The following is a 22,458-nucleotide window of genomic DNA, read 5'->3' as shown; positions in this document are numbered from 1 at the left end:
GCTGGTCGCAAAGCTACTATGTTGGTTTTCTCATGGCGCGGCTCATTCACCTAATGTTTCTGGTCTACGTGTGGATATTTTTATATCTTTTGGGTTGATGTTTCCGTATGTGATGAAACTATGAGCTAACTGACTACCAAGTCTTCCGCATCCAAGAATGCCAATTTTCAATGGATCTCTTGAACTCTGATCCTGAAGTATTCTTGTTGATCTTTTCTGTGGACTTTTGAGACAATTTTTTAACTGCCTAGAAAAGATAAGATATTATTAGCCATACTCTATAGAGGTCTGGTTTTAGACAACCCTTATATGAGCTGTCCAGAGGCCAGGTAATCAATATGAATACTGAAAATGATATCTGCAGACAGTATACTGTAATTAAAAATCAAAAGCAAGAGATGGTTTCAAAAATCAAATACATAGTTACATTTTTTTGTTGTATATAAGCCCTCATCTCGTCGTTTTAAATATATTGAAACAGATAAGAAATATAAGTGATAAGAAATGTACTTATAATTCTCTTATACAATTGTGAAATTTGATAAATAACTAATATGGTAATTAGCAGTTTGTATGGCATAATGACATTTTTATCAAATCATGGTTTTCTTGGGATCGAAGAATAATTTAAAGAACAGTATGATTTTCTTTGTTTTTATTAATGTTTACTTTGTCGGTTTACTTTAATTATGAAAAATGAATGTGACTAAGTTGGAAAACCATAATTGTCAAAACTTCATATTCAACCCATGTGAGAGCTGTTTATAAAAAATATCTATAAAAATGTAAGTAATAACACTTTAATAACAATGATTCATTGCTTTTTCCTAGCAATTACCATAATACACCAGTAATTTGAGTAAAACAGTAACAGCATATCACTGTTATCATATTACTGGAACTCTCGTTTAGTCTGCACTACCAATTTGTTTTAGCTCGATTGTGATGAAAGCTTTAAGCTTATTGTAACCAACCTCTAGCCTGCTTCCTGGAAAAACCAGCACTGGTGTCATATGAGAAGTCATGGTTGTGACCCCAGTGGGGCTCGAACCCACGACCCCTCGATTAAATGGCCGACACCTTATCCACTAGACCAACCCTCCCCTTTCTGAGTCTAAGAGGTCCTGCTAATGGAGCCAATTCCTGTTAGTTAACATCTTTAAGGAGCTTATAGGTTAGAGTAGTCCAACTAATTTGACGCGATCCTAGGAAATATTGAGATAATTTTTTTCATCATGGGCAATATACCCACTCGCGTCAAACACTCGAAAGACCAAAATAACTGAAGCAATTTCCGATGAAATTTTCATCTCTGCCGACGCTTTACATGCTATAGACCTGTTCAAATGCCGATTATTTCATGAATTGGCCATAAATTCAAATAAAACTTACACGTATGGAAACGGAATTCAATCCTCATTGATATATGTAAAAATTATCAAATAATATACAAAATTACAAATTTTCTAATGATTTAAACCTATGTATGTACTACACATGATTAACGATTACCACGTGTCTACACGCCAATATGCACAAGCGATAAAACCAATAACTTTACATGACTGTGTACTGTACGTGATTTGTCCTCCATTATTTTGGTCCTTCAAAGTTTTGACGTTTAGATTGCCCGTCCCAAATACAAACCAACCTGAACGTCGAATTATTTTGACTAAGGTTAGAGACCACCAACCACAGATTTCCATTATAACATTATGGAGTGTACGGCCTCATGTATATCTAGTCTCAATTTAATATTAATGAACTAACTTATAGTTTCACCAAATTAAAGAACAAAAAACATACAAATATCGTCAATCAGATACAATAATTGAGTATTTTCCATGTGAATGATATGAACCCCAGTTTACAATACGCTGGTAAATTTACAATATGCTTGTGAACTGTACTCTAAACACACTGACAAAGTTCAATTATGAAAAAAATTACTCATGGGTTTTCGGTTTGATTACACTATAGTCAAAATAATTCGACGTTCAGATTGTTTTATATTTGTGACGGGCAATCTAAATGTCAAAACTTTGAAGGACCAAAATAATGGAAGTTAAATCACAGTACACAGTCATGTAAAGTTATTGGTTTTATATGGCGTGTAAACACATGGTAACTGTTGATCGTGTACAGTACATACAAAGGTTTAAATCACCAGAAAATTAGTAATTTTGGATATTATTTGATAATTTTAACATAGATTAATGAGGAATTGAATCCCCTTTCGATACATGTAAGTTATATTTTAATTTATGGCCAATTCATGAAATAATCGACATTTAAACCTTAGTGTAGGGGTTCTCGTATCGGGTGGCCTCGGTAGCTCAACTGGTAGAGCATTGGCACGGTAAGCCGAAGGTCCGAGGTTCGAATCCCGGTCGAGGCTGCACATTTTTCTTGAGACTGTTACATTTGGGGGCTCGTCCGGGATGCTCACCCTTGGAGCCCATGCAGGGCGAAGCAGTTTGGCTGGGGTGTGCATCTGAATTCGGTTAACAGTCTGGCAGACATTGGCCAGGAGTGCCAATGTCTCACAATAAGAGGCAAGGTGTGTAGTGGTTCTCGTATTGGGTGGCCTCGGTAGCTCAATTGGTAGAGCGTTGGCACCGTAAGCCAAAGGTCCGAGGTTCGAATCCCGGTCGAGGCTGCACATTTTTCCTGAGACTGTTACACTTAGCATGCAAAGCGTTGGCAGCGATGAAAATTTCGTGGGAAGTTGCTTCAACTATTTTGGTCATTCAAGTGTTTGACGCGAGTGGGGATATTGCCCATATGAAAAAAGTATCTCAATATTTCCTAGGATCGCGTCAAATTAGTTGGACTAGAGTCAGTGTACCCGGTTTCGCACTGTACGCGGTTTCGCACACCCAGCAAATTCATGTGCTTAGTGAGAATAAAGCAGAAAATTCAACAATTCTTTGTTATTATTTCACAAAATTGTTTTATTCCCTACATAAATTGACACAAGGGGTTCATCCCCGCTTGAGCCTCGTTCTGGTAGGTGCAGACGAAAACAATAACAATACTAATGGAGGCCAGTAGGTTAGCTGAAAAATATTAAATTTTATGAAAATAATGACTAAGCAAACAACAACAAGGTGTAAAATAAATTAAAAAATCACTTTTCCTTCATACATGTAGGTATTTACCTATTACTTTACCGAAATGAAAAATATTTCAACAGATATTGAAGTTCTCCCAACCTGCAAAATGACTTCAACTTGATTGTTTGCTTTACGTTTTTATTAAAACAGAGAACTTAATCGAATGACAAGACTTGTTGGGGTCTTTTGTGATTCAGCAGCTTCTATTGTTTATTTTTGTTTCATGTATTCAGCTGTTTTAGCCTTTTCTGCTTTAAGCAGTAAAAACAGGGTTTGGTCCCTATATTTCACTTTCATAACTGCTTTTTAATTTCACTTTCACTGAAAGTTTCAGATGTTTTATTGGAAAATACATGTTTAAATTGAATAGAATAAATACTTAAAAAGTTAATTGAAATTTTTCTTTTGGGTAAATGCATTACTATCACTGAATTCTATAAATAGCATGGTGTGCGAAACCGGGTACACTTAAATGCAAAAACTGGTCAAAATATGTTATCCGAATCAAGTTCACCAAGAGGTATGACGTCATTGAAGTGGGAAAGGAAAGTAAGCGTGTTTTAAACCAAAATAAGTGTATTTATTAAAGCATGTAGAGGTAAATTCAAATTTAATCATTTTTGACTAAATAGGAAAGTATTCTTAGGAAATGTGTGCGAAACCGGGTACACTGACTCTAGATTACATTAGTGACCAATCACTCAGAACGGACTAAACAGTTCCCTAATACCGTATTCCAAGTAATTTCTCGGTACTTTTTGGAACTGGTGCTCTCTGGCCTATAGGACTATGAGTCACATATATATTCATGTCTAAAATTTCTATCAGACAAGTTTGTAGCAAACAAGCACCTTGCTTCGTGTAAAACCGATACAAAATATGTTGCTTGAGCACATGATGTTACTGTCAGCGCATGTGCCCTCTTCCTAAGATATTGAAGTTCTTTTTCATCATCATCCAATGCACTTTCAAACTGAAGAGAAGATAGATTTAAAGTAATGTCCGTAGGTGATTTATCTTCACTCGGTTGCTGAAGACGCGTCGCGAGCGCCATTTTTGTTTCTACGGAAGTAAATATTTCGATAGTGTTCGTAAGGTATCGACAACTTCCGGTAAGTGTTTATTGATGAATTTTACCTTTTTTCGTGCTTTTAACTGAATTTCAACTACATAATTTACAACATTTTAAGGATAGAAGAATTTGTTATTAATATTTTACTTTGAAAAGATCGAGACTTTGTCGTGTAATGACTTCCATGTTTTTGTAAACCAGGTGGATGTTAATAGCTCGGTATTCGGATAAAATAGATTCTGTCTGGGCAGATAAGGCGTGAATATTTTCATTATGAAACATATAAAGCATGTGTAACAGTCTCAGGAAAAATGTGCTGACTCGACCGGGAATCTAACCTTGGACCTTTGGCTTACCAGGCCAATGCTCTACCAATTGAGCTACCAATTGAGCTACCAAGGCCATCCAGTAGAGAACCGCTACTTCCCGAGCCTGAATTGCAAGACATTTGTACTTGTAATGTAATGGCCAGTTAAGCTTTACTTTATTATTATGACATGTTCATACTTAAATTATTATTTTATTTTCAAGAGAAGAAAGAAAGGAAATTGTAATGTTATGGCCATTCAGGACATAGTTATAAAGTAATATAGAAACAGTTCAGTATTCTAAAATATTGCTTCTCCGAAATATTATACATGTATAATTGTATATTGCTATCCTAAGGTTAACAAAGTACAGTTCTTCTCTGTACCAGGCATACAGGTAGCCAACTGGACGCTGGCATATTTCCATTATACATTGCAGTTTCATGCAGATTCAGCAGTCCGCAGAATGTCTTATCACCATATTTGTAATAACGCTCGGACATGATAGCTAATTACCAACAATGCTCTTGGCTATATTTCCTATATAACTCTGATTAGCGAGAGAACCGTTGAGAAAGGCACGGGGAACCGAATTGATTAGACTCTTTTAGTTATTTGGGCTAAAACACCTTGGGTTAGCTATCATTGTCAGTGCGTCTCACTTATCCATAAGAACTTGGGTTGAACTTTAAATAAAAACTGTTGACTTTCAAAGTGTTGTTTACTATTCCTTTGTCACCGGAGTTTATTACGTGACAATTGTTTGGCGCCGTGACCAAGGATAAGTGGGACCAAAATGAACTTTTTAAAATGGATTGTCGCTGTAATGATCTGTGAATACTGCCACTACGATCACATGGACTATGAAGAAAACAACATGCCAGAAACTGTAAGTTACTTTTCCTCAATCTTCTCAGACAATTTTGCAAGCTGGAAACGTTTTCCTATTTCTATTTTATACAGATTAACAAGAACAAAATTACTTTTTGGATATTTTTCATCGGCAAAACATAAAAAAATATTTTCAAACAGACTTTTTTATATCTATGGTCAGAAAATAGAAAGATAGTAACAAAAAAAAAAAGAGAAAAGAAATAAAAAAAATGAAAAAGTTAGAAAATAGTAAAACTAATAAGAACAGAAATAAATGGAATTGTGTACTGTACGTTCTGTATGGCTATAGTACTGGAATTATTAGGGTTATCTCCTGTCTGTAGCATTGATTTAGAATGATTAGGGTTATCTCCTGTCTGTAGCACTGATTTAGAATGATTAGGGTTATCTCTTATTTATGAAGAAATCTTGGTTTGGGCATTGGTAAACTTGATATGTTTTTATCGGATTCAGTGCAAAATGTGTTACTTAGAAATGTATTTGTTAATATATGTACCGGTTTTACCCAATGTCATTTCATTTTTGGTCATTCGTGAACAAAGTTTCATTTGGTCAGAGGTCAAATGTACATACGGTTGTCTGTTTTAATAAAAATAAGGATACTTGGTACAATATTTGGATTGCAAACTGGAAAACGAAGTTTAAAGTCTATTTTTAGGACAGCTGGTTATCTGCATAGAAATGTTGTGTTTTTGGTGCATTGGGTTTTGGAATTATGCATATCATTTTGTGCATTCTTCTGGTTTGTTAATGTGAAAAAATGACAGCTTGTTGATTTTGATCATCAGTGGATAAAGGGTTACATTAGTATCTAGTCTGAAGGCATCCTGAGGCAGGACGGTCTATTTTGCTGAAAATATGAGGACACCCATATAGGGGTGTGGAGTAAACAAACTGTTTTACTCCCTCAGTATATTTTTTATTTTTTTTATGACTTATGAATTCTGGAATAGGGGACTCCAGTGTAGTAGAATGGCAAATCGGCCATGTATAGTGACCAAGGTATTTGGTGTGCGCGGGTGACGCATCCGACAGTGTTTACGTCGGCACTCAATCTGAGAAATAGACGCATTGATAGCGTTGTGTATATAGAGGCATAGAGGTATACTCTTAGACTAGTATATGTTGTATTTGAGCAAAATAGATCTGTTTTCGTTTCTCAAGTTACGCCATAGGCACCTTGTCAACTCATCCAGGCTTGTCATTTTTCAATTACTTTTGGTTAACTATCATTTGTAAGCAGTGGATGTAAGACTGTTTTCCTATCTAAATGTTAACTGACTCCAGTCTTGTATTTTGATATAATACAGTACACATATTTATACATGCTAGGTACATCCTTTCTATCATTTCTTTTTGGAAAAGTTGAAAATTTAAGTAAGATATGCTTGCAAAATACATGAAGATTTAGGCTAGGTAACATAAGCAGTACACTCTAAGAACTGAGATAGTGTGTATTATAAACTGTTGTTAGAATGTTGCCAAAGGAGATATTACATGTAAACTCGCAAGAACTATATATTGTGACAGTCATAATTTACCCTAATGACACAACATATGATTACATATATTGTAATATTATGGTGAAACACAGTGAAAAGAATTAACTTGCTAAATACGATGTTTTGAACATTTTATAAATTTTTAGCTCCAGTGATACAGTTTTTACAGATGATAACTTCATAAGTTTGAAAACGAATGTGATGAGAAATCTGTTCCTCAGCGACAATAACCTCTTTTAACACTGTTTTAATGAAAGTGACATCTTGGAACTTATTTAACTTATTGCATCCAAACTTGAATAGTATGGACATCCAACGTTTTAATTCTCCGATGATACTGATACAAATCCTGACAGTACGTATACATTGATATCGTGGAAATCGCAGTTAAAAGCAAAAACGGTAGAAGAAGCGTGCATATATAGAACTTTTCATACATAAATCCTACAGAACTTTTGTGCAATCATATTCTATAAATTACGTACACTAATCATGCAGAACTTTTTCGACTTCTATCTGGAGGCAATTGACTCTTTGTTTTATGATACATAGTGTGTTTACCACTTCATACAAAGAGTACAAATATATGATATGGAGAAGGCAGGGGCGTAGACCTACGCACTCTGTATGCTACAACCAACCTCGACGCTACACAAGTAATATTGAACAACCCTAACACAGAAGAAAGTTTTTTTAAACAGCTGGCAGCTGAAGCCAGCAACACGCATACATCCAGTACATGTGAACTACACCCCTGGATAACTCGCCAAGGGGGCGTACGGGAACTACATGACTGTACTGTTCATCCTTGGAGCTACGCACGTGAACCTCAAGCTCGTGGTAGTCCAAGTCCGGATTTAAACGCATTGGATTAATTAAATCTACATTCCGTTTTATTGGCATACACATACTACACTGTTTTTTTTATTGAATCGACATTATCGTACCTTCATTACATACAATACGGGAGATGTTACGTAAACAAAATTTACATTTAATTATTACAAGTCAGTTGTACAATCCTAGAATCATCGTGAACACGGAATTAACATTTACTTTTTAGAAGTGCGTTTGATGTCATGTATATTTATTCTCCAGGCATAGTGACATGTTTTTTTTTCATACAAACATGCAGTCGTTGTGTAAACGAAATTAACATTTAATTATTAGAAGTGCGTTGCCTTACAATCCTGGAATCATGGTGTACACGGAATTATCATTTACTTTTTAGAAGTGCGTTTGATGTCATGTATATTTATTCTCCAGGCATAGTGACATGTTTTTTTTTCATACAAACATGCAGTCGTTGTGTAAACGAAATTAACATTTAATTATTAGAAGTGCGTTGCCTTACAATCCTGGAATCATCATGTACACGGAATTATCATTTACTTTTTAGAAGTGCGTTTTAATTTTCATACAAACATGCAGTCGTTGTGTAAACGAAATTACATTTACTTTTTTAGAAGTGCGTTTTAATTGTGACAAACACCTACATATATTTTTTTTTCGTGAACTAGTGACTTTGATTTCTCCATGCAGGAGATGTTGTGTATAACAAACTAACAACATCAAAGATACCGAATGAATAAAGACATTATTTTTTCATGTTATCATAACGTATTCTGTCATTAATTAACTGCAATTACCAGGTATGCATTTCGCATTAATTCACAGACGTTCATCCGGATATTATCTTTAGAAGTGTTATTATCTATGTATTTTCTTCATGATGCTTACAAATATGCGTAATCACAATTCCTATACGATCGTGGTGTGATATTTCAGACATAATATTGCTGATACCATCTTTTTCTGCTCTGTTAAATGTAGAAGAAAGAAAGGAGTCAAGATAAGAGAATAGATTAAGAAATTAGGATATAATAAAGAAGTATTTTTGTACAAAAACACCATAAGTGATTTTTTTTGGTAAACCAGATCATATTCTCTATAAGTATTTTTTATACATCATAAGTACGTAGTCTAAATTACAATCGTTAAAGGATTTTTTTGATTTTTTTTTCTTCGGAAGAAAGAAAGGAAATTGTAATGTAATGGCCTATTATTTTATTATTGTGGGCCTGTTACTTTATTTTTATGACATGTTCATACTTAAATTATTATTTTATTCTAAAGAGAAGAAAGAAAGGAAATTGTAATGTAATGGCCAGTTAAGCTTTACTTTATTATTATGACATGTTCATACTTAAATTATTATTTTATTTTCAAGAGAAGAAAGAAAGGAAATTGTAATGTAATGGCCATTCAGGACATAGTTATAAAGTAATATAGAAACAGTTCAGTATTCTAAAATATTGCTTCTCCGAAATATTATACATGTATAATTGTATATTGCTATCCTAAGGTTAACAAAGTACAGTTCTTCTCTGTACCAGGCATACAGGTAGCCAACTGGACGCTGGCATATTTCCATTATACATTGCAGTTTCATGCAGATTCAGCAGTCCGCAGAATGTCTTATCACCATATTTGTAATAACGCTCGGACATGATAGCTAATTACCAACAATGCTCTTGGCTATATTTCCTATATAACTCTGATTAGCGAGAGAACCGTTGAGAAAGGCACGGGGAACCGAATTGATTAGACTCTTTTAGTTATTTGGGCTAAAACACCTTGGGTTAGCTATCATTGTCAGTGCGTCTCACTTATCCATAAGAACTTGGGTTGAACTTTAAATAAAAACTGTTGACTTTCAAAGTGTTGTTTACTATTCCTTTGTCACCGGAGTTTATTACGTGACATACTCTTGGACAATGTGTGCAGCAGACTGTTAACCAAATTCAGATGCACACCCAGCCAAACTGCTTCGCCCTGCATGGGCTCCAAGGGTGAACATCTCAGTGGTACCACCAAATGTAACAATTTCAGGAAAAATGTGCAAGCATGACCGGGACTTGAACCTCGGACCTTCGGCTTACAGTGCCAAAGCTGTACCAATTGAGCTACCAAGGCGAGCCGATACGAGAACTGCTACACATGTTCCAGATGTTCTATATGTACAGCAATTGAAGAGACCGTTTGAGCTGCGCCATGAGAAAACCAACATAGTGGCTTTGCGACCAGCATGGATCCAGACCAGCCTGCACATCCGCATAGTCTGGTCAGGATCCATGCTGTTTGCTTTCAAAGCCTATTGCAATTAGAGAAACCATTAGCGAACGGCATGGATCCTGACCAGACTGCGCGAATGCGCAGGCTGGTCTGGATCCATGCTGGTCACAAAGCCACTATATTGGTTTTCTCATGGCGCAGCTCATTTAATACTTTTGTAACAAAAGAAACTGAGATTAGAAATTAACCTACAGGTGCATTATCCATAATTGAAATTAAGTGTAACAAAATTAAATGCACATGAAACTTTTTAAACTTATTTTGAGAGATAAAAATAGATCAAGGACACATCAGTTTTCTGTATCAGTTAAAACAATGAGGGTAGGTTTGATGTTAAATGTTACACAGAAGTGTCTATATTGCTTGTACCTATGTTCTAGGTGTCCGAAATATATCCAGCAATAACCAATTTATTTTTGTTAAAATATTATATTTTTTAAGTTAATTATCACATTGTTTAAAAGCCTAAGGTAGTTCTGCATATTTGGTCTACAATGTAGAATTTGATTGAACTCAGATTTTTCAAAACTTCATATTATACCTAGAAAATTCAGCAAATAAGAAGGATAGGGTCGTGTGCTTGATTTTTTGCTAGACTGATTTGAAAAATTTGGACCTCACGCAATTTTTACATAATGGGATCTGGGAAGATGATAGAAATTTATATCATTGCTCAAGATGGGATTCAATCTATGGGAAAATCATAACTTTCAAAACATTTTTATGGATAGAATTTTTTCTACAATGTAGATTTTTATGAAACTTCTCACAGTTGTAAATAAACATAAGGCCTATAATGTGGTGAAATAAAATGTATAGGTCCATGTACTTATTTTTGAGATATTTGACCATAATTAAAGTGAACCTAATGTTTCATGCTAATTTTAAGACATATATAATAACAGTGCCATTTCAATAAATTTACTCATAGGTTGTCATTAATTCATAAAATGATTTTCATTTCCGTATGCCGAATACAGGCTTTGTTCTATGTTTTCCGGATAAATGACGTTACGCCATCACTTCCAGTTTTTCAAACGTGCAGAACTACCTTGGGTGGACGGATAGCTCAGTGGTTTGCACACTGGCCTTCCAATCCTGAGGTCGGGGTTCGATCCCCGGCAGCTACTCGGGAATTTTCAGAAACGCTTTTCAGTGTTTCCCACCCAGCTAGAGGTGTACTGGTCAGGAACCCAGGCAATCCTTGCGTGTATCAGTGCTATACACTGGGCACGTTAAAGAACCAGGCTGTCTATTCGCAACGAGCTAGGCTAAGTTAGCCGGACAAGCCTGTATCTGATTTCTAATCTCTCTGTGGGGGCTTTGTCTCACTCTGTCCCTCTGGTCAGATCGCTCTGTGTCTGTACTAGTAGAGGATGATTTCGCGCCCTGTGTGGCTGCAGTTGCTGTAAAGCGCCTTTGAACGTGTTTATCATGAAAAGGGCGCTATATAAATCTGGTATAATAATAATAATACCTTAAGATAGCAATATATTTACTTGTGAACAAATAATATTAGGCCAAATACGAAGTTCTTTTCTAATAATTTTATAACTGAATTTAGGATGCAATTAAATTTTGCCAACTTCATGATGGAAAAATAATAAGCACCTAGAGAGTAAGTTGAAAAGTCATTGTCCGAGGGTTTACTAAGAGGGATAAGAAAAGGTGTTTGACACCTTGCAAACATCCAGATGAACAAGTTTGATGTGCAGATGACCATAAAGGAAGGTTTTTTTTCTTTGAATATTTTTACTGGAGTTATGGTTCTTTGATAGTTGTTGCTATATAGAGGATTGCATAGTATGTGGGGGGCATCCGTGTCCTATGGACACAATTCTAGTTTTGCATTTTAACTTAGGCACTGCTTGACAGAAACTGTTAGCTCTTTAACTATCATATCTCCTTATGCAGGTTACTTCAATTAATACTGACAGCTTCAGAATTTTAGTTGGCCAGGAGATCTGTTAGCTTCCAAGATTACTGTTTCCCCGGAAAAATCTACTGTTCGTACATGTAGGTCAGTGGACCACTGTTAGTGTCGACAACCCTTGTTCAGTTCATTGACTTCGAACTTGGCATATAGGAAGGTGGTGATGAGACAACGTGTAGCCTGTGTAAACAGGGATGGTAGGTCAGAGGTCAAGGTCACAAATTTAGGTCAGATGTCTATACTGCCCTTCGATACCTTGTGTCTTGGGCACAAAATCTGTTCAGGGTATTGACTTTTAACTTAAAGTACATGAGACGATGACACGTTACTGCACAACTACTTATACTATTTTGCAGGTTTCTATAAGAGGTAAAAAGAGAAGGAAAATAAGAGATGGCTCACTACAAGGGAGCAGCATCAGAGGGTGGGCGTGCCCAGATCTTGATGAAGAAGCGACAAAAAGAGCAAGAGGAAATGGAAATAAAGAGAAAGAAAATAGAGGAGGACCTTAGTGTGGGCAGTATACAAAATAAATTTGCCAGTCACTACGATGCTGTAGAACAACAGCTTAAATCTAACACTATAGGTAAGTCATTGGCTCAGTCAGACAGGTTAGCACAAAAATGTATACCACTCCAGCTTATCTCGCCATTGATTCAGTATGTCTGCTTAGCACAATAGATATTCTATGTTTGCTTATCATGCCAGTGGCTCTGTAAGCCTGATTAGCTTAATAGGTATTTCATGTCTGCTAATCACGTGATGTTGATGGCTGACACAGCCTGTCTGGTTAAATAGGTATTTCAGGCCTGCTAATAATGCTGATGGCTCACATAGACAGGTTGGTGAAATATGTATTTCAGGCTTGCTAATCATGTTAATGGCTGAATTAACCTGCTTAGCTCATTACTAATTAAGGTATTCCACACCTGCTAGTCTCAGTCAGCCTGGTTGGCTTATTAGATATTTCAGGTCTGCTAATAATGCTGATGGTTCAGTCAGGCAGGTTAGCCCAATACGTGTTTGACCGTGTTTCAGTAGTGGAGCACAAAACGATGATCAGAAGTTAGAAATTCATGTAATTTTCTGTCAAAATAATTGCAATAAAATTTTAAGTCTATGTAGTTCTGCTCAATATTTACACATGAACATGAAAGCGGAATCAGGTCAGTGACCGTCACAGGAGTATTTCTTTGAATTGTTCCTGTTTGCACTAATTTTAATGATTTTATGACAGGCAAGACAAAGAAATTTTTAAAAAAATCATCCATACTATATTGTATAAAACTAATAAAATGAAAGGTAAAACCTTGCTAGATGATTAGAAACTGCTCACATGGTATTTTTACCAAAGACACATTTGTCAACTTCGAAAATATTTGCTATAAAACAAAAGTCTGCCAATAATTTTGAGGCTGAACACAGTCAAGTCCTATGAAAAGAAAATCAGTAGGAAAGGATCTTATCTTCTTTTCCCCTTCTTTCAAAGATCAAATTCTGAGCCCTGAACGCTAACTCTGAGCTCATGAATTCTAATAAAGGCGTCATCTTTTGATTTACATTGTAAATAAGAAAATGCTGATTTTTAGCTCGACTATTCGAAGAATAGTCCAGCTATTCTACTCACCCTGGCGTCGGCGTCGGCGTCACACCTTGGTTAAGTTTTTGCATGCAAGTACATACAGCCATCAATTAAAGGCATATAGCTTTGAAACTTATTTTTTCTTTTTCTAGGTCAATTACCAACCTCTCTGGGTCAAGTCCCATAACTCTGACATGTATTTTGAGCAAATTATGCCCCCTTTTGGACTTAGACAATTTTGGTTAAAGTTTTACATGCAAGTTACTATCTCCAAAACTAATGCAGATATTGAATTGAAACTTCACATGTGTCTTCGGGGTTATAAAACTAGTTGATAGCAGCAAGTCCCATAACTCTGACCTTCATTTTGGCCAAATTATGCCCCCTTTTGGACTTAGAAAATTCTGGTTAAAGTTTTGCGTGCAAGTACATACAGCTATTACTAAAAGGCATATAGATTTGAAACTTATTTTTTCTTTTTCTAGATCAATTACCAACCTCACTGGATCAAGTCCCATAACTCTGACATGTATTTTGAGAAAATTATGCCCCCTTTTGGACTTAGAAAATTCTGGTTAAAGTTTTACATGCAAGTTACTATCTCCAAAACTAATGCAGATATTGAATTGAAACTTCACATGTGTCTTCAGGGTTATAAAACTAGTTGATAGCAGCAAGTCCCATAACTCTGACCTTCATTTTGGCCAAATTATGCCCCCTTTTGGACTTAGAAAATTCTGGTTAAAGTTTTGGGTGCAAGTACATACAGCTATTACTAAAAGGCATATAGATTTGAAACTTATCTTTTCTTTTTCTAGATCAATTACCAACCTCACTGGATCAAGTCCCATAACTCTGACATGTATTTTGAGAAAATTATGCCCCCTTTTGGACTTAGAAAATTTTGGTTAAAGTTTTACATGCAAGTTTCTATCTCCAAACCTAATGCAGATATTGAATTGAAACTTCACATATGCCTTCGGGGTTATAAAACTAGTTGATAGCTGCAAATCCCATAACTGATATGCATTTTGGTCAAATTATGTCCCCTTTTGAACTTAAAACTCTTTTGATATTTAACCTTTTTGGGTAATATTTTCCTGCTTCTGGGCCAATATTTCGAATAGTCGAGCTTGGCTGTCTTACGGACAGCTCTTGTTAAAAATTTCATCAGTTTTGCCACTTGCAAAATTGTACCAACTTGAGAAAACAGATATGACTTAAGAAATACCATTCATACAACATAGAATGTACACGTTAAGTTAAGGTATACATAGCGGGTCAGAACCTTTTGATACCTGGTATTGATAATTCGAGGGTTCAACGCAATAAGGGCGTATCTACATATAATAACTATATGCAGATACGCCCTTATTGCGTTGAACCCTCGAATTCTGAATTATTCGTAGGTTGACAAAATTAACATTGAAAACATAAGATTATTTTTCTGAAATCTGACTTTGTCTTCAGGGCAATCTACTTTGCAGTTGGACTTACCCAGGTACTTAACCCTTATCATGCTGGACATGATTGATTCTGCCTTGGCAGCCATTGTTGATCATGATCAGCCTGCACATCTGGACAGTCTGATCAAGAACTGCACTGTTTGCCATTCAGTCAGTATCTTTTTTGGTAAGCACCCCATTTAACAGCTAATGGTACTGTTCAAATTGAAAGATGGACAAGTTCATTATAGATATTTAGCAGGGTAGGGGTAAAGATGGAACTGAAACTTTGTATAGTCATTGTCTGAACTTCTTGATACATAAGCAAAAATATAAATATATTTATTAAAATTTTGCAAAGGTTTGGTTACGCTGAATGAGATGAGGGCAAAGCAAGAGACATTGATAAAACAACGAGAGAAACAGCTTGCCAAGAAAGATGCAGAGGCAAGGCTTATAGAGAAAGAAAAAGAAGACAAAAAACGGAAAGAGAAAATGAAGGTAACATTTGATTTGACAGTCCTATTTTTGCATTTATTGATGCCATCAGAGATTAAGGGTGTACTTTTTCATTTTATTTGTAAGTCTTATCAGTCAGTCCGTCCATATGTCAGTCAGAAGACAAGTTGATTTCCAGTCAGGTAGTACTTTAGTTCATGGAATGATTGTCCGTGGTTAATAGAAGGGTCAGTAGGTTGAATGTCAATATTAATAATTGATAACTGTGTCTGATCCATTACTGGAGAACACATTGACTGACAGTGGTCAAACTTCAAAGGAAAATTGCCTGTGGTCTCCAGGTGACCCCAGTTGTCAATTGTCACAGTAAGCTTTAGGCTGCGAACAGTTTCTGTTCATTAACTGGAGAATAAATTAGGCCTAGGAATGTCAAACTTCTTAGGATGTTTGCATGTGGTCAGTAAATGATGGGAATAGTTGGCCACAGATGAGTTCAAGGTCAAGGGGACCTTGAGACATATACAGGAATTTTTCACTTGTTAGCTTGACTATTCAAATTAAAGTAGAGCTATTGGACTCACCCGTGCGTCCGCGTCCCGATTTGGTTAAGGTTTTGTATGTGAGCTGATATCTCAGTAACCACTTGTGGGAATGGATTGAAACTTCACACACTTATTCACTGTGATAAACTGACCTACATTGCACAGGTTCCATAACTCTGTTTTGCTTTTTTACAAAATTATGCCCCTTTTTCGACTTAGAAATTCTTGGTTAAGGTTTTGTATGTAAGCTGGTATCTCGGTACCCACTGATGGGAATGGATTCACACACTTGTTCACTGTCATGATCTGACATGCAGTATGTAGGTCCCATAACTCTACTTTGCTTTTATTCAAAATTATACCCCTTTTTCGACTTTGCAGTTTTTGGTTAAGTTTTTGTATGTAAGCTGGTATTTCAGTATCCACTTATGGGAAAGGATTGAAACATCACACAATTTCCATTTTTTTTTTTTTTACAAAATTATGCCCCTTTTTCGACTTTTGTATTAATTTAATTGACAAGGCTGTTAAATAGTCGAGCGTTGCTGTCCTCCGACAGCTCTTGTTGATTATAGGTGAACATTGTGTTATATGGGTTTAAATCAGAATTAATGAGCTAACATATTAAAGAAGGAATAATTCAAGCATCCATAGCCAGTTACCATGAATATCTTTGATGCAAAAGAGAGTGACATTAGTTAAAAAGCATTCTAGCTGAATAAATAAATACTTTTCAGTGGTAGTATAAACAACAGAAGCATTCACTGAAAGTAATTTATAGTAACATCCATATACACTAACAGTTTAACTGGTATTGGTGTAAAATCGATATAGTACTTTTATTCGGTTAACCAATTCACCATTCAAAAGATTTAAAAGTAGATCGGTTTTTAAAGAAACCAAATACTGGCATCCCTAATTTTAATTAGTCAGTCAGAGCACTGCAAACAAATACGTTTTTAAGGATAGCCTAGTGCTATCATTCAGAGTTTATATTTTATCCAATGTTTAGTGTGACTGTTGCCTGTATTGAACAGATTGCAGCCTTATCATTTGATCCTGATGAAGACGAGGATGAAGATGATGATGATGAGGAGGAGGAGGAGGAAAAAGTACCAGTGAAAAAGGAACCAGAGTTCACAGAAAGTAAAATTAGAAAGAAACGTCTTGGTAAGAAAATTTAAGTAGGTTTAAGGCTTTAAAAAGTAAAAGTGATAAAAATAATTCAAGTAAACAAGATGCTATACATGTAGTCTAGTGTTGTCCAGCACAAATTTAAATACCAATGATGCAGAAATTTCTATAAGACATGCCTTCCCCAGTGGCGAGAATTCCACCCCAAAAGGGTGGTTATAAGAGAGCTAATAGCACTGATATTTCAGACATCCTATTCACCACATACACGTTTATTGTAGTTTACTGATAGTAGTATTCAAATTAATAAATTTGATATATATTCAGGTATGAATCCAGATGTGGACACCAGTTTCCTGCCCGACAGAGATAGGGAAGAAGCTGAAAATAAACTCCGGTATTTATACTTACATTATTTTATCACATGTTATTTGACATCGTGGGAGTGAAATAAAACCATTACTTAAATTTGGTATTACACTAGTGTAATAAATTTTGATGCTGACGTGGTTTTAAATATTTGGAGGTTGTTCAAATGGACTTGGTCTATAAAAAGCAAAGGAAGTCGAAATTTTTAATGTTTCCACAGGAAAAGCTTACATGCATTAAGAGAATATTACATTAGTGTCTTTCTACATTGAATTTATTAAACTCGTCAAATGAAAGTGAGAAAATGCTCCGCAGAGCTGCGCATTTTATTATCCCCCGATGAAAGTCGGAGGGATATAGTTTTGGTGTTGTCCGTCCTTCCGTGTGTCCGGAGCCATATCTAGGAAATGGTTGGGAATATTTATATAAAACTTCATATACATGTTCACCACTATGAGTTCTTGCGGCCCGTCAAGTTTCAATCAGATTACCCTAGTAACACCAGAGCTATGGCCCTTAGAAGTTTTTAGTGTTAACTATATAGGGTACTATAAATATGGCAATTTCTGCATCATAACTTTTGATATATTTGACCTAGAACTGAAACTTAAACAGAATTTAGATCACCATAATGTGGTTGTGTACACACAATTTCGTTTGGATTTGTATGTAAATTAAGGGTTATTGCCCTTTAATTGTATAAAAATCCACATATTTTTACATAACAAACTTACCATTTGGTAGAATTTCATTAAATTTCTTTCATTTTCTATGAACATTTATTATAAACATGTGAAGTTGTGCACCCACACCTGGTTTTCAAACGATTTTTTTCAAACCTTCCATGATTTTTTATCAACATGCAAGTTGTACCATTCCCCCACCTCGCTCCTCCACCCAGTCATGCCCACCACTGATCATGCATCCTCTGCCCCCCCTCTTTTTTTCCCATTTTTAATTTTCCATCTATATATATACATATATATATTTCCATTCCTTTTTTTTTTTTTTTAGATGTTCAAACCTTCAACATGTTAAGTTGTGACTGCACAAACCTTGCCCTCAGCCATGTTCAAGATATCTTACCTGTGTTCTCTTAAGGACACCTGTTCTTTTAAGTTCAAATGTACATGTTAAACAGCAACACCTGGTGCCAAACCACTCAAAGACAATATTTTGTTCTAGTTAAACTTCAAGCTCACATTTCAATTAACTGCATTTAATTTTAAAAGCTAAGCTTATTACAGTAAGCATATCCCATTCAAAATGAATTCTTGTCAGGATCAAAGTATCATACATTTATTATGTACTCTTTAATTAAACATTTGTTTTCTGTTAAATTGATTTTGACTAATGAAATTATTTGCTTCTCATTAATATCCTTAACTTTTTGCCGCGTATATTTTTTTGCCATTCCTAACCACAAACCCTTTCGGCGGGGGATACCAATTCATCAAATTTGCTTGTTATTTTATTGAACTCTTTTAATTTTAATAAATTTAGTATGAAAAGGTCACTCATGTAATATCCTCGATGTATATTCTGGATATGAATTGGTAGTGGTTAAATTTTTTTATGCTTAACTAAAATTGTTTTGTAAATTGCATAAACTAGAATTGAATGAGAGGAGTCAAAGGTTAAGAGATATATTTTTGAGGCACTATCTTTGTAAGTATGTCTGTCTCACAAAATTTTTGCTGCACATATTTTAAAAAGTGTTTGACCTAGAATCATAAAAGTTGATAGGCGTGACATTGCTCAGCATGTGAAGTCATAATTCTTGGTAGTCACTTAGCCAGACCTGTATTAAAAGAGCTTAAATCAGAATTGAATGGTTTTAAGGATATTGCACATGTGTATATAGTTATAATTTCAATATTGTTATACCATCTTCATTATGTTGTTTCCATGCTTTTTTGTACTCTAAAAACCGAAGACTGCCTAGGTAGCCTATTGGTAGAGCTTCCGCTTCGAGTGCTCAGCATTAAGAGGATAGTGCTAGGACTGGTCTGCCCGGTGTCAGTATAATGTGACTGGGTGGGGTATCATGCCACATTGTCTACAGCGTGATATTCCAGTGAGGCAGCACTATAAAGTTGGGCATTGTGCTCACTGCTACAAATTTATATGACTGAAAAATTGTTGAAAAAGACGTTAAACCCAAACACACACATAAAAACCAAAAGAGCTCTATATACTGCTTTATATATAATAGTCAGAAATATGCATATAGGGCCAACAGGTTTTAGTCTTCAGTATCTCCTGAAGTAGTTGACATAGAGTCATGAAATTTTATAGGAATGTTGTTTCAGCATTTAAATTATGTACCTAGTGTTTTGTTTAGGATTTCACTTAGGTAGACCAGACTTATAGCCCTTTATTTAGTCCAAAGTTTACACAAAAGTCCTTGAAAGTGTGTAAACTGACTGATGAAATGCTACTGCATTCTGTATTCTTATTTTGAAATATGTTTTGACAGCTCCTGAATATCTGATGGCCATTTACAGTTATACAATGGCCAGACAGTCATAGATTGGTGTAGGCATCTGTGTCCTGTGGACACATCGTTAGATTGATACAGTAAAGTAAATTTCAGACATAGCTTTGTCAAGTAGAATGATTTGCTTTGTATAGGAAAAACGTTTACTATAAACAAATTCTTTAATATTGCAGAGAACAGATTGCCCAAGAATGGATGCAGAAGCAGGAACATGTGAAAAATGAAGAGATAGACATTACATATAGTTACTGGGACGGTTCAGGCCATAGGCGACAAGTACGCATGAAGAAAGGAAACAGCATTCAACAGTTCTTACAGAAATGTCTGGAGACACTTCGACGAGAATTCAATGACTTAAAAGCAGTGACTGTTGATCAGCTTATGTATGTGAAAGAAGACTTGATAATTCCTCACCATTATACATTTTACGATTTTATTGTTACAAAGGCACGTGGTAAAAGTGGCCCTCTCTTTAACTTCAATGTGAAAGACGATATTCGGTTAATTAACGATGCCTCAGTAGAGAAGGAGGAGTCTCATGCTGGTAAAGTTTGCATCCGGAGCTGGTATGAGAGGAGTAAGCACATATTTCCGGCTAGTCGGTGGGAGCCGTATGATCCGGAGAAAAAATGGGACTCGTATTCTGTTTCTGATAAAAATGCTGCCAAAATTACTGTGAAATAAAGAAATTTTATGTTACATACTTGCAGGCTCGGATAAAATGTGGTGTGAATGTTCAGTATTTATGTAAAAATAGTCATATGAATTCCTTCTTATTGTTTTGAGGTAGTAATCTAATGGTGAATGTATTTTTATGACCAGTTTAACTGGCCTTTATAGCTCGACTATACAAAGTATGTGGAGAGCTATCCTACTTGCCCGGCATCGGTATATGGTAAACATTTTGATGCACTTTTACTTTATCTGTTTTATGACTTAGTTTATTCCTAATCATCACATGCATCATATGACACAAGGTCTAGAACTCTCACACCAATATTTTAAGAATTATATCCCCTTTTTAGCTCACCTGTCACAAAGTGACAAGGTGAGCTATTGTGACCGCTTGATGTCCGTCGTGCGTCGTCCGTCAACAATTTGTAAACAAATCTTCTTCTTGAAAACCACTGGGCAGAATTACACCAAACTTCACAGGAATGATCCTTGGGTGGCCCCCTTTCAAAATTGTTCAAAGAATTGAATTCCATGCAGAACTCTGGTTGCCATGGCAACCGAAAGGAAAAACTTTAAAAATCTTCTTCTCAAAAACCAGAAGCCCTAGAGCTTAGATATTTGGTGTGAAGCATTGCCTAGTGGACCTCTACCAAGTTTATTCAAATAATGACACCGGGGTCAAAATTGACCCCGCCCCAGGGGTCACTTGATTTTACATAAGAAAATCTTAAAAAATCTTCTTCTCAAAAACCAGAATCCTTAGAGCTTAGATATTTGACATGTAGCATTGTCTAGTGGACCTCTACAAAAAGTTTTCAAATCTTGTTTTTAAAGTTACTTTAAGAAAATTTCAACTATATTTTCTTTTGATTGATTTTTATTATGATCTTTTGACCTTGAAGACTTGTCCTTAAGTGCAATGATAACGGGTGAGCGATATAGGGCCATCATGGCCCTCTTGTTATGTAGTATGCCCTGAAATCCTGTGTGTCCCACCTCTCCCTTTTTTCAAACTTTCACAGATAACAACAGATCTGTTTATATCTACGGATTGTCCGTAGTTTCTACGAATTTGCGTTTGAAAATACGGACCACGATTTACCAGAAAATACTACGGAGATCGGCCAGATCAAAATGATGCAAAATCGCGAGTGGCGAAAATAGAAATGTCTACATATAACTTCGTTCTAAATCATAACATTTCTAGAATTTTGACTTGTTCGGATAATTTGCCTTAGATTCAGGTCGCAAAAAATCGATACCGATACCCATTCTGCGTTTATGTAACTGTGTAAATAAACATTAAAGTTTGCAATCAGTTAGCGGATCAATTATCAGGAGAAGAAGCTCTTACTGGTTTGTTTTAATTACTACTGATAAAATAATTTTATTCCTTTAATTTTCGAGAAATAAACAAATCAGCGAAACATTAAATTGTATTTTCTTTTAGTTTTTGAAATCGAAAGTAGAGATCGTCTGCTGTCTGTGAAACTGCAATTTTTCATGAAATGATTTCAATAAGAGGTGATGTCACCATAGACTTTAATGTCAGATACTGCCAAATGCTGCTAAATTGTCTAAGTATCATCACAATTTGTAAAACATATTGTTGAAACTGGAGATTTGGGCGGTATTTAGAAAAGTTAATCGTATCAGGATATACTATTTTTGGATAAACATCGAGAAGCTGTATTCTGAAATTTTAACATTCAAGTAACAGACATGATAGATATTATTGTAACTGAAATGATTCTAGAATTTATTTTTATAACACATACATATATCAGACTTG

The 22,458-nt window shown here is 35.5% G+C and overlaps 2 protein-coding genes and 1 non-coding gene across 3 annotated transcripts in view; 2 read left to right on the top strand and 1 right to left on the bottom strand.

The window, feature by feature from the left end:
* Nucleotides 1-4,206, bottom strand: part of LOC128551647 (NADP-dependent oxidoreductase domain-containing protein 1-like) — a 9,987-nt gene extending 5,781 nt beyond the window's left edge. The window contains exons 1-2 of the mRNA XM_053532547.1: nt 3,968-4,206; nt 51-247 (exon numbers count right to left, since the gene is read on the bottom strand). Coding sequence (XP_053388522.1) covers nt 51-247; nt 3,968-4,170 — 400 coding nt within the window. The 5' untranslated portion in view covers nt 4,171-4,206. The remainder of the gene's footprint in view (nt 1-50; nt 248-3,967) is intronic.
* Nucleotides 2,587-2,659, top strand: Trnat-cgu (transfer RNA threonine (anticodon CGU)). The gene has a single exon. It is a non-coding gene; the product is annotated as a tRNA-Thr (tRNA).
* Nucleotides 4,203-22,458, top strand: LOC123534422 (protein FAM50A-like). The gene is made up of 6 exons (XM_053532548.1): nt 4,203-4,228; nt 12,317-12,546; nt 15,349-15,488; nt 17,026-17,158; nt 17,450-17,519; nt 20,165-22,458. The coding sequence occupies exons 2-6, from the start codon at nt 12,354-12,356 to the stop codon at nt 20,673-20,675; spliced, it is 1,047 nt and encodes a 348-aa protein (XP_053388523.1). The 5' UTR covers nt 4,203-4,228; nt 12,317-12,353; the 3' UTR covers nt 20,676-22,458.

Source organism: Mercenaria mercenaria, unplaced genomic scaffold (assembly GCF_021730395.1).
Source record: "Mercenaria mercenaria strain notata unplaced genomic scaffold, MADL_Memer_1 contig_145, whole genome shotgun sequence".
In the NCBI taxonomy this organism is placed as follows: Eukaryota; Metazoa; Mollusca; class Bivalvia; order Venerida; family Veneridae; genus Mercenaria; species Mercenaria mercenaria.
Note: the sequence above shows the minus strand (reverse complement) of the source record. Positions and strands in the feature narration are given on the sequence as shown.